The sequence below is a fragment of the Bidens hawaiensis genome, unplaced genomic scaffold (genome assembly GCF_021521415.1).
Source record: "Bidens hawaiensis isolate Kalapana, Puna unplaced genomic scaffold, B.hawaiensis_p1.1 tig00009843_1, whole genome shotgun sequence".
NCBI classification, from domain to species: domain Eukaryota; kingdom Viridiplantae; phylum Streptophyta; class Magnoliopsida; order Asterales; family Asteraceae; genus Bidens; species Bidens hawaiensis.
The window spans coordinates 656229-668913 of record NW_027491738.1 but is presented as its reverse complement, the minus strand read 5'-3'; the positions used below and the strand labels follow the sequence as shown (position 1 = coordinate 668913).

The 12685-nt window shown below is 38.7% G+C and overlaps 1 protein-coding gene across 1 annotated transcript; it reads left to right on the top strand.

Moving 5' to 3' along the window:
• The first annotated feature begins 9729 nt into the window (after positions 1-9729).
• LOC143533730 (uncharacterized) lies at positions 9730-11193 on the top strand. Its single transcript, XM_077028411.1, has 3 exons — positions 9730-10528; positions 10634-10894; positions 10946-11193. Exons 1-3 carry the CDS (start codon positions 9730-9732, stop codon positions 11191-11193), a joined length of 1308 nt encoding a protein of 435 aa, XP_076884526.1.
• The last annotated feature ends 1492 nt before the right edge of the window (positions 11194-12685 follow it).

Here is a 12685-nt window from a genome sequence, read left to right as displayed (position 1 = left end):
GGATTATTTATATTGAAGTAGTATTAATATTTGGCGGTTTTATGAGCAAGTTTGGTCGATGATTCACGTTCTATTTATAATGTAAATTTGTCCGTTGGACGATTAATGCGTGTTAATGAATTTTCAATAAAATATTCGGCCGTTGGGTCTTAATTAGGCCGTTATAAGACGTTAATACTCGTTAATAAGGTCGATAGCAGTTAGTCGTTGATGGAGAATGGTTTTACTATCATTTAATTGAGTTGAAAATAGTGTTTTAGATGTTGTTTAGGGTCGCCGGAAAACCCATGGCTCGCCGCCGGCAGGCTCACCGGGACACCGGGGAAGGGGATAGGTTAGGTTTGTATAATAATAACTAGGTGAGAGCTCGTGTTCTACACGGGTGAAAAATATAATAAAAATAAAAAATTATTACATGTAATACGTAAATTCAATTGTTTCATATAATAATTTTTATTTATGACTTTTTTATTAAGTTTTTGATATATTATGCACTATATTCAACCAAATCTTGATGTTTGATTTATTTTAAATAAAACATTCATACCGATATTTAGAGCCGGCTCGGGCATAGGGCAACGCTTGATTCATACCAGTATCGTTTGATATGGCATATAATAATACCGATATTTAGCACGGAGAATACACGCACTATAAAAGAAAAAGCGTCTGGCAGGTGGTGATGATGATGATTCATATTTTGATGTGGATAGTGATGATGAAAGTTCAGATGCTGAACAGTATTGCTTGATTCGGCATCCTAAAACGCTTCGAATTGGTGAGGGTTCAAGTTCTGTTCCTATTACTATTGTGCCTCAGTCAGTGGTAAGTGTGTTTGTTGCTCATGTGTCAGTTGGGTTGGTTACGGGTGGTATTTCTACGGTGGCTTCGGATACACTCATTATTGTTTCTCTACCACAGGTTTCTTTGACACCTATTGAGGTGGTGTCGTTATTTGTTGATTCGACTGTGATGTCTACATATGGTATACCTGTGTCTTTACCGCAAACCTCTACATCTTTACGGATTCCGTCTACGAGTGTTGATTTCCCACCACCTTATATTCAAGATGTACCACATGTTCAAGTTACTTTTGATTCTACGCGTTCCGATCGTGAAAGAATTGCTGAGTTAGAACGGGTTGCTGAGCAGTCTCATATCAATCTACTTCAGAATCAAGTGATTATCTCTGAGAATCAGCTCTAGACATCTCTCCTCGTTGCTCAAGGTAAGATTATTGATGCTCTTAAGAAGTTTTTAGCATCTCAGAGGAGAGTAGCTGCAGAGAAGATGTGTTGAGAAGTATTGAGACTGGATGACAATGACGATGATCCACTGCATCAAAAGGTGTAGGTGGTGAGATGCCAAGCACTTCACAAGTTCTTGGTATTCAAGCTACAACTCAGGAGGAGTCAAGTCAACAGGAAGCTGGCACTGGTGGTGATAAGACTGTGGTAGTTGATGAGGAGATTGGTGCTTTTCAAGGTTTAGATGATTATGACGTAATGTCAAATGATGGTGAGGAGTTGGAAGAATGAGAGATAAGAGAGATAGGTGAGAAGATTGTGATTGATGACACTTTAGAAGAAGGTGAGATCGTTGAGGAGAGGGTAGAGAATGTTATACCGTCTCCTGTTTGTGAGCAAGTTTGGGTAAATACTGATGGTGTTGAATCAGTGGACGTGAACAAGGTTTGTAGACTTGTTGATTAGGAATTTGATGAATCTGAATGGGAAGATCAACCAAATTGGAAGGAAGGGTGTGCTAACTAGTTTATGAGATAAAAGAAACCAGCTATACGCCTATACCACCCTCGTTCAAGAAGAGTTACAATATCAAGGGGTTGAGTGAGTTGAAGAATGGTATTATTTGTTGATTGTATGATGAGAGTTTGAAGCTTTTTGTGCTGAAGAGATTTGATGGGATTCGGTACATTTATAAGTACTTGAAATCGTTTAACACTTTACCTGAATGTGAGGTAAAGGATTTGGCGAAATTGAAACTGATCAATAGAAGCAAGGATAACTTTACTGACTGGGCTAGCAGGATTATGTGGAAAGAGGTGAAGGATAAAAGGTTTACCTTGTTGAAGCCTCAAAAAGGTAAATTTGTTGAAAATACTGAGAGGGGTGTTAGATCTAACAGGAGACCATGGATGATGGTAAAATACAAACCCGTTAGATGTCTGAAGAAAGTGCCAATGAAGTCGATGCCACATAATGTCTTGAAAACTATGAAGTTGTGGTGTGTTGATAGTGAGATGGCTGAGGCAGTGATGGAAGATGAGGATGAGCAGGAATTGTTAAGAGTGTATGATCCGATGCACTTGGTGAATTTTTTGAAATCTGATTTGCAGGTACTCAATGAAATCAAGATCTTTTATATCCCTGCATGGAAATCAGAAAGAAAGAATTACCATAATATGGTGCCAGTCTGTGTGAGACATGGACTGCATGCTGGAAGCTTCGCTTGAAGATGGCGTTTGTTTGCAGACCGTAAAAAACAAGAAACAAATGGAGCTACTGCCAATGGGGAGTCTGTTGGTGCATTTTGGTGTGCTAGCAGTCCATAGGTTTAGTGTTTGTCTTGTCTATAATAAACAACAATGTTATGTTTATGTTTTATGTTTAATCGGGTTTGTCATAACCGAAGTTATGCTTTAGGCGAAGTTATGCCTAATTTCCCATAGTCTGTTATAGGCGAAGATATGTAGTATATAAACATATCTTCGGCCTACGGTTTTGAGAGAGATTCCAGCCGTGAACTTGTGAAGTACTTTTACCTTGTATTGAAAGATATTGTACTATTATTCAATACAAGTAATCCTTTGGTTTAATCTTTGTTTCGTGTGGTTTGTGTTTGTGTTAATACTCGTTAACAAATACTAAGGGGATTCCGCACCCTTAGTGTTCGTGATTGTAACACCGTGAAAATATCCCATATAATTTTGGGCTAAAAATATAAATTCAGAAAGTTAGAGGGTTGAAAATGAAAATTCTGAAATTTGAGACACATCGCGCTACGCGATGATATATGAATAACACCATCACGCTACGCGACAGAGTTTCACACTAATCGAGAAAAAGGGGGGCGCCGCGCTACGCAACGACCAACCTAAATGGTCCTTCGCGCTACGCGATGACCACGTTAAGTAATCAGATCCACGTGTCCAACCACGTGTCAACACGTGGCATAATCTTATTAATTGCGGCGTCGCGCTACGCGATGGATACCAGAAAGGACCATCGAGCTACGCGATGGGTTGCAAAACTCGACTATATAAGGGCAGCTACGGGTTCAAGCCCAAACCATCCCATTTTCACTTCACTATCACATAGTTAACCTAGGAGTGTGCGCCAAGGTGTTCCGAGGTTCTGTGGGCTTATTTTCACGAAGACGAGATGCCGAGACGCTGCTAACAACCCGTTGTTCTATTTAATGAAGCACTGATCGACGAGCTGCTGATTTTCTTAGTTCATAGTTTCGGCTAGCTGGTTAAGGTAGGATTATACTTTAGTTATTTTATTGTATAGCTATTTAGAACCTAGTTAAAGGTATAATTGTTAAACATAACTGATTTTCCAAATAATGTTTTATTATATATAATAATGTTACTTCCACAAGAAGTAATGTTATCAAAACTATATTTTGACGGGCATGTAGTAACTAGAAGGGGGATATCATCAGCAGACTCTTCTTGCCTAAGGTAAGTAATTCATACAAATCCCAATCAACCGCGGGACCCGTTTACTTACGCGGAGAAGTTTGCCAATGTGATAGACTCTATTAGGCGAAAGCATGCCATACAAAACGTCATATGTAAATACAAAGTATATTTTCATAAAACGACTATAAACAATACTAAGGTTAGGTCAGACTTAAAGTCTGCTGATCAGACCAAGAGTCTGTTGAACTGAATCAGACTTAAAGTCTGTTGATCAGACCAAGAGTCTGCGGAACTGAAACTGACTTAAAAGTTTGCTGATTAATCAAGACATACCATCTAGGTACTGATACATACCTATTACAAATATAGGCTAATAGCATACTGAGAGAAAGGGTTCTCAATATCACCGAACTGACAACAGCAGGTGAACACGTTAAACCTTTTACTGTCTGAACTGATTTTACTCTTGTAGTAAACAGGTTGTTTAATACAAAGATTCTGATAAATGTTTGTATGAGATTATTTGTCTATATAATTGTTACAATACAAAATAGATAATAAAAAGCAACTCAGACCAACTACACATGTGTTTGGATCCATACATAACTGATAATTGGCATATGAAACCAAGTCAGTCCTAACCAGCTCTCCAACAGGGTTACATAGCCTAGGGGAATGCTGTCTCCGATGTAACATCCTAAAATTTTAAGGTTGAATAAAGAAAGTTGTGTTTAGTGATTTCGCGTTATTGATTATTTAATATCGAGTAAGGAGCGGATCATGGACTTAGATTAATTGAGATGGGTTAAATGAGAACGGGCCTTAGGTCCATGGGCTTAAGGGATATAAATATCCCCTAAACCCTAAAACATCACTCATTCCATCTTATTCTCTAACACTCCAAAACACACCCACACCACACACACCGCCGGCGGCCGAGGGAGAGGAACGAGCGAGATCCGAGAGAGAGTGAGCGATTAGTTGTGATTAAACAAGTTAAACGAGATCCAAACAAGCACAAAAAGGTATGATTCTTGATCTTTGAAGTTTAAAGATCCAAGCTTTATAGTGTTTATGCGACCGAAAACGGTTGGGTAGCGTAATGGGTGATGTCGAACCATAACAAGGGTGTTAAAATCGTCAAAAATGCTTGATAGAAACCAAACAGCGGCTGAACTGGGCAACTTCGCCTTCAAAGCGATAACTTCGCCTTCAAAGCGATAACTTCGCCTGAGGCCAAGTTCGCCTAATTGATAACTTCGCTTACGGCCAAGTTCGCCTAACTGGTAACTTCGCCTGAGGCCAAGTTCGCCTAATTGACAACTTCGCCTAAAGCTAAGTTCGCCTAAGGTTAACTTCGCCTAAAGCTAAGTTCGCCTGATAACAACTTCGCCTAAAGCTAAGTTCGCCTAAGGTTAACTTCGCCTAAAGCTAAGTTCGCCTAAGGTTTAACTTCGCCTAAAGTCAAGTTCGATTAGAAAATAAATTAAAAACCTAATGAAAAATGTGTTAAGACAGTTAATGGAAATAAAATTTTTCCAAGCTGACCTGGCAGCTCGACCCCAGCCAGGGGCTCTGCCCCTTGGACCCTGCTAGGGGCTGCCGCCCCTAGACCCCGCTGCCAGGGGCGCTGCCCCCGGACCCCCGTTCGTTGTGGGTCATATAAAGATAGAAATGCAATATGAGAAGTGATAGTTAATTGATACGTATACTTGTTATACAGTCAGCCGTGCACAACTGAAGAAAGGGATTACGATTAACGGTGAACGTAACCGTGTTCAGGTGAGTTTCTAGCCCCATTCCTTGTTATATTTTCGGGGCTGTGTGCATACTCGATGTGTTGTTAATACATTTATCCTAAGTGATAAGTGTATGCCATATGTGATATATGTGATATGTATGAATGATTGCTTGATGGTACGTGAACGATCTTCGGATATTGCACGTACCGTCAGGTTGTAACGCTATGTATAAGGTAAGTATGATATGTATGCTTATGTGTATGAATGTAATAAAGTTAATAAAAGATGGAAAAGATGGTTGTATGGTTGTATGGTTACGAAAAGGGTACCGAGCCCTAATAATACTCGAGGTATGATGTATGGTTGTATGGTAACGAAGAGGGAATCGAATTACTAATATTCGAGAACTAGGGACCAGACCCTTATAATATCTGTGATGTTAGGGACCAGACCCTTATAATATTTGTGATGTTAGGGACCAGACCCTTATAATATCTGTGATGTTAGGGACCAGACCCTTATAATATCTGTGATGTTAGGGACCAGACCCTTATAATATCTGTGATGACAGGGACCAGACCCTTATAATATCTGTGAGGTTATAGGGCGAAAGGCTCTTTAAAACGTATGATTATGTATGTAAAGAAAGTACGAAGGTAAGAATGAAAGTATATGCACTTAGGTGTGTATGAAAGAAAGTTAAGAGGTTAAGTATGAAATGTAAGAATGTATTGTATGATTATGTGATTAACTAGAACTCACTCAGCGTAGCTGACTTTTAGTATGCACGCAGGTGAGTAGGATGAGGCAGCTCGCTTGAGGAGACACGTGGCACTGAATAAGAGGCTGGCATCGAAAGACTCAAGACGTTTAAGTTTAATGTTTCATTTATTTTGAAAGACAAAATGATGTTTTAAGACAAGACGTGTTTTGTTATGAAATGTTTTATGAATGTTTTTAAATTCCGCGAATGTTTTAATTAACTCTGATATTTAGAACTGCGTTTATGAGTAAATCCAACACGAAAGTAGGGTTACCGGTGACGGGGCCTCACATCCGAATAGGGGCTATGTACTCGGGGAACCTTTGAATTGTGTGTGTGGAGCAGTGGTACAAATCCGGGGAATGACAGGCATTCTCGCTGAGCTTGTGAAACAGAAAACTATGTTTGTATTTAACGACTGTTATAAACTGTTTTATCGAGTCAACGTTTCACCAGCATATAGCGTGCAAGAGAGTTCAGAGGTGTCGTGGGCTGTTTTTGTGAAGAGACGAGGTGTCGTTACGCTGTTTAACGAGCTGCTGATCTTGTAACGAAGTACTAGCTGAATTACTGCTGATTTCTTAGTTCTTAAGACTCGTCAAGCCGATTAAGGTAGAATTAAGGTTAAGTTACTTTACTAGTTACTTTAAATACATAAGATATAGCTTAGTTAAAGGTATAGTCGTTAAACTATAATTATTTTCCAAGTAATGTTTTATAAAGCAAAGACGTTGCTTCCACGTGAAGTAATGTTATCAAAAATATTATTTTGACGGGCATGTAGTAACTGGAAAGGGGGTATCATTAGTAGACTCTTCTTGCCTAGGGAAAGCAATTCGTACAAATCCCAATCAACCGCGGGACCCGTTTGCTTACCTGGAGAAGTTTGCCAATGTGATATCCTTTATTAAGCCAAAGCGTGCTATTCCAAACGTCATATGTAAATTCAAAATATTTTTATAAAACGACTATAACTATACTAAGGTTAGGTCAGACTTAAGAGTCTGCTGATCAGACCTCGAGTCTGCTGAACTGAATCAGACATTAAGTCTGCTGATCAGACCTCGAGTCTGCTGAACTGAATCAGACATTAAGTCTGCTGATCAGACCTTGAGTCTGCTGAACTGAAACAGACTTAAAGTCTGCTGAATAGTATCACTAGATACTTATGCATGCCTATTATGAATATAGGTTGTTAAGCATACTGAGAAGAGGAGTTGATATTATCCACTGATATACGAGGTGAACACGTTAACCTTTTACTGTCTGATCTGATTTTACTCTTGTAATAGACAGGTTGTTTGTTATAAAGAGTCTGATAAATGTTTGCATGAGATATAATCTCTAAAATCGTTATAATACAAAATAGATAATAAAAAGCAACTCAGACCGAATACACATGTGTCTGGATCCAAACATAACTGATAATTGGCATACAAAACCAAGTCAGCCATAACCGGTTCTCCAACAGGGTTATATAGCCTAGGGGAAAGTTGTCTCCGAATAGGGGCTATATACTCGGGGAACCTTTGAATTGTGTGTGTAGGGCAGTGGTACAAATCCCGGGAATGAACACGCATTCCTGCTAAGTTTGTGAAAAAGAAAACTATGTTTGTATTTAACGACTGTTATAAAAGTTTTATTGAGTCAACGTTTCACCAGCATATAGCTGACGTGTTTTTCCACCCTTGCAGGTAACTAGATGATAATAGATGATATACAAGGATTGGAGTCATAGAAGATCGCTCGAGATGTCTCGTTTTTGAAAATTACAAATCCTTGTATTATTAATATCACGGTTTTGTAAAACTGAAACTCGGTTGTTTAATTCCCGAGTAGTTTTGATAGTGTAAATTAATATTCTAACATTTAAAGACTTCCGCTAAAATAAACCCGCTACTCTGATATATTTACAAAACAGGTACCAACTGATGGTCACACTCCTAGGCCCTGGATTGGGGTGTGACAGGTTGGTATCAGAGCCATCGGTTTCAGCGAATTAGGTATGAAAATTAATACCTAAGCTTTAACCATTTATCTGGTAATTAGGGATAAGTTATGATTTGTAGTCTGCCAATCCCTAAGTTATTATATATACAGATGTCTTACAATAACTACTACGGACAAAAACTTCGGGTCGCAAGGCGATCTAATCCTGCCCCTGATGCTGAGCCGTCTGACCGAGTTAGCACAAATTTTGGTCCTAAGTGGCCAACTGTTTCGGTAAATCCGATTGAACCAGTGCACGGAAACCCGGCTGATCTGAATCTGATGAATCTAAACCAGTCAAACCCTGTTGATCAAATCGATCTTGACTTGGCTTACAGAAGCCAACCAATTTATGCTACGGGAAGTCCAGAATGCCAATCGAAATATCCAGTGACGCTTCCGAAAGTGTTCCAATGACCGGTACCCCGAACTATTATCCGTATGATATGGAAGTTCAAAGTAGAGTCAAGCAAGAAACCAGTACTGAATCTTCGAGTTGGATGAACTGTCATTCCGACCAGAGTTTATGGCATTTTGGATCACCCCCACCAGGTGCTCAAACTTTAGCTGAACTGAGTCGAAGATCAGTTTATTATTCAGATAATCCTAAGTTTCCACCGTATCATGGACCGGTACCAACCATAGATGAACAAGCAAACGAGATACGGGAAGAAGCCCGTCTGATTGAAGAATTCTATACAACCAATCTACCTGATGAGGAAATGCAGACATATATAGCTAATCCTCACTTGTATCCGAGAGAAAACGCTTATCTTTTTCCTTCGGCATCTGCATCAGTAGGGTATCCCAACCCACCCAACTCGGTGATGGATGAATTAAGAAACGAAAGGATCAAGAAGAAAAAGATGGGTGATAAGATCATTAAAAAATGTGATAAGATGAAGAAGATGGTTAAGAAATGGACCAAAGATTAAGATTATATAACTACTGTTTTGTATTTCTATCTTTTGTAATATTATGAATAAAAGTTTGCGTGTTGTGTTCTAAATTTATGTATTCCTATGATATACAGAATGTCTGAACAACGAGAAACCCGAGTCAGTCAAGGGAGTCAAGTTGATAAAGCAAAGACCCTTGAAAATAATAATTTGCTGCCTGAAGAATACATTGGAGAAATTCGTGATATGATAAAAGAAACAGTTTCTCCATTAATCAAAGAAGCTATGACTCCTCTAATAAAAATTGTTCAAGACCACACCACGAATTCAAAAAGTGTGGCTATGTCAAAATCAAGATCAATTAAACAACCAAGTCATAGCATATCTGTTCATTCTACACCAAAAGATTCAAAAAGGACAAGGGATGATAAAACAAAAGAATTGAAAGATAAGGGATACGAGAGTTATACTGCTGAATATGAGCCAAGACAAACAATGAAAAGGAAAGTCAATACGGGATGTACGTTTAAGGACTTTCAAGTATACAAACCGAAAGAATTCTATGGGGATAAGGGCGCGATTGTTACTCTTCGTTGGCTCGAGGAAATGGAGTCAATAATTATTATCAGTAAGTGTACCGAAGAGGAGAGTATCCAGTACTCGTCTTAGATGTTTAAGGGAGAAGCGCTGGAATGGTGGAATACGTTGATAGACGTAAAAGGAAGAAGTAATTTGTATAATCTTGAATGGGAAATTTATAAAGAACTGATCAAACAAAGATTCTGTCCTATCTACGAGGTTGATCAGATTCAAACCAAGCTTTGGAACCACAAGGTTATTAGCACCAATATCAAGGAATACAACACTAAATTCCTTGCGTACTGCAGGCTTGTTCCACATCTTGTTACTCCCGAATATAACAAGGTGACTCGATATATTTATGGTTTGCCAAAGGAAATCCGTAATCATGTGAGATCACACATGCCTGCAACAATCGAGTCTGCTATTGAGCTGGCTGGATATTTGATGGATAGTATGATTAGAAATCGAGAGGAGGAAAGGAAGATGATGACTGAAAAGAAGCGTGAAGTTGATGAGAAAAGAAAGTTTGAAAAAGGGAAGGAGAGGTCGGCCGCATTTAACCGAACGATGTGTAAAAACTGTGGTAAGCGACATGATGGGAGGTGTTTGAAGCCTACACCGAAAGTTGATGTTCGCATGTTTGATCCATATTCAACTTGCAACTTTTGTAAACGACCGAGACACAAGGAGGAGGATTGTAGGAAGAAATTAATCGTCTGTTTTGATTGTGGTGAGAAAGGACACTTTAGTGCGGAATGCACTAAAAGGAAGCCGACAGTTGGAGGCGCCAGTGGTAGTGGTGCCAGGAATGAAGTCAAGAGAGGAAATGCCCGTGCATTCATGCTTAACACTCAGAAGGCGGGAGAATTACCAGACGTGATCACTGGTACGTTCCCTATTAATAATGCTTATGCTAGAGTTTTATTTGACTCAGGAGCCAATCAAAGTTTTATAGATTATAAGTTTTGTAGTCTATTAAATGAACCACTAGCTAAGTTAGGTAAGCAATATGAAGTAGAAACGGCTAATGGGTCATTAATCAAAATATCTGAGGTTTTAAATAGTTATATTCCCTTAGCTGGATATGAAATGCCAGAGCAATTATTACCAATTGAGTTAGCTGGATTTGATGTTATTTTAGGGATGGATTGGTTAGCCGCCAACCAAGCCCGAATACTATGTAACGAAAAGGCTATTGAAATTCTAACTTCAAACAATAAAACGATTCGTATAGCTGGTGATAAAGAATCTGGTAAAATAGGAATCATATAAAAAATAAAAGCAAGTCATTGTTTGGGTAAAGGTTGCTTAGCATTCATGGCTTATGTAACCAAGGAGCCCGAGCCTAAGAAACTAGAAGAGGTCCCAATTGTCACTGAATTCAAGGATGTATTTCCTGACGAGTTACCTGGAATTCCGCCAGATCGAGAAGTTGAGTTCAGAATCGACTTAGTTCCAGGAACAGCTCCAATTGCTAAATCTCCTTATAGATTAGCACCAACTGAGATGAAGGAACTGAAAAAGCAGTTGGATGAGTTATTGGAGAAATGATTTATACGACCAAGTTCTTCACCCTGGGGAGCTCCAATATTGTTTGTTAAGAAGAAAGACGGATCAATGAGGATGTGTATTGATTACCGAGAATTGAATAAAGTCATGATCAAGAATCGATATCCGCTCCCGAGGATTGATGATCTTTTCGATCAATTACAAGGTGCAAGTTGTTTTTTCAAAATTGATCTTAGATCGGGGTATCATCAATTGAAGGTTCAAGAAGAAGATATATCTAAGACTGCATTTAGAATGAGATACGGACATTATGAGTTCACGGTTATGCCTTTTGGACTCACTAATGCTCCAGCAGCATTTATGGATATGATGAACCGAATCTGCAAACCTTACTTGGATAAGTTTGTTATTGTTTTTATTGATGACATTCTTATCTATTCCAAAACAAAGGAGGATCATCAGACCCATCTAAGGATCATACTGGAAACATTAAGAAAAGAAAAGTTGTATGTTAAATTCTCAAAATGCGAATTCTGGTTATCCGAAGTACAATTTCATGGGCATATTGTTAATGAGAAAGGTATTCAAGTAGATCCGGCAAAGATTGAAGCTATTATTAAATGGGAGAAACCCAAGACTCCGACTCAAGTAAGAAGTTTTCTGGGGTTAGCGGGCTACTATCGGAGATTTATACAAAATTTCCTCCGAATAGCGGTTCCATTGACATCATTGACCCGCAAATCTGTTAAATTTGAATGGGGACCGAAGCAAGAAGAGGCATTTGAAACTCTTAAATAGAAACTGACAAACGCACCTATCTTAGCCTTACCTGAGGGGCAAGATAATTTCATTGTATATTGTGATGCTTCGCATACAGGAATGAGATGTGTTTTAATGCAAGAAAAGAAAGTCATTGCTTATGCTTCACGACAATTAAAGGTTCACGAGAAAAATTACACCACTCATGATCTGGAGTTGGGAGCTATAATTTTTGCATTAAAGTTATGGAGACATTATTTATATGGTGTAAAGTTTACAGTTTATACTGATCACAAAAGTCTGAAGCACATATTTGATCAGAAAGAATAAACATGAGACAGAGGCGATGGATGGAAACATTGAACGATTATGATTGTGAGATAGTTTACCATGAAGGTAAAGCTAATGTGGTAGCTGATGCATTAAGTAGAAAAGAGTACGAAAAGCCAAAAAGAGTACGAGCTTTGAGGTTAGAACTCAAAATTGATCTATTAACTGAAATTAAGGAAGCTCAAAAGTTAGCACTAGAAGAAAATAACATAAAGGTCGAAAAAGAAAATGGAACAATAGATAAATTAGTCAAGGGTGACGACGATATACTCAGATTAGGGAAAAGAATCTGGATACCAATGGTAGGGAGCTTGCGGGAGAAAATATTAGAAGAAGCTCACAAATCCAAGTATATGATGCATCCGGGTAGTGATAAGATGTATCATAATCTCAAGGATGAGTATTGGTGGATTGGAATGAAGAAAGAAATTGCTCTGTATGTGGC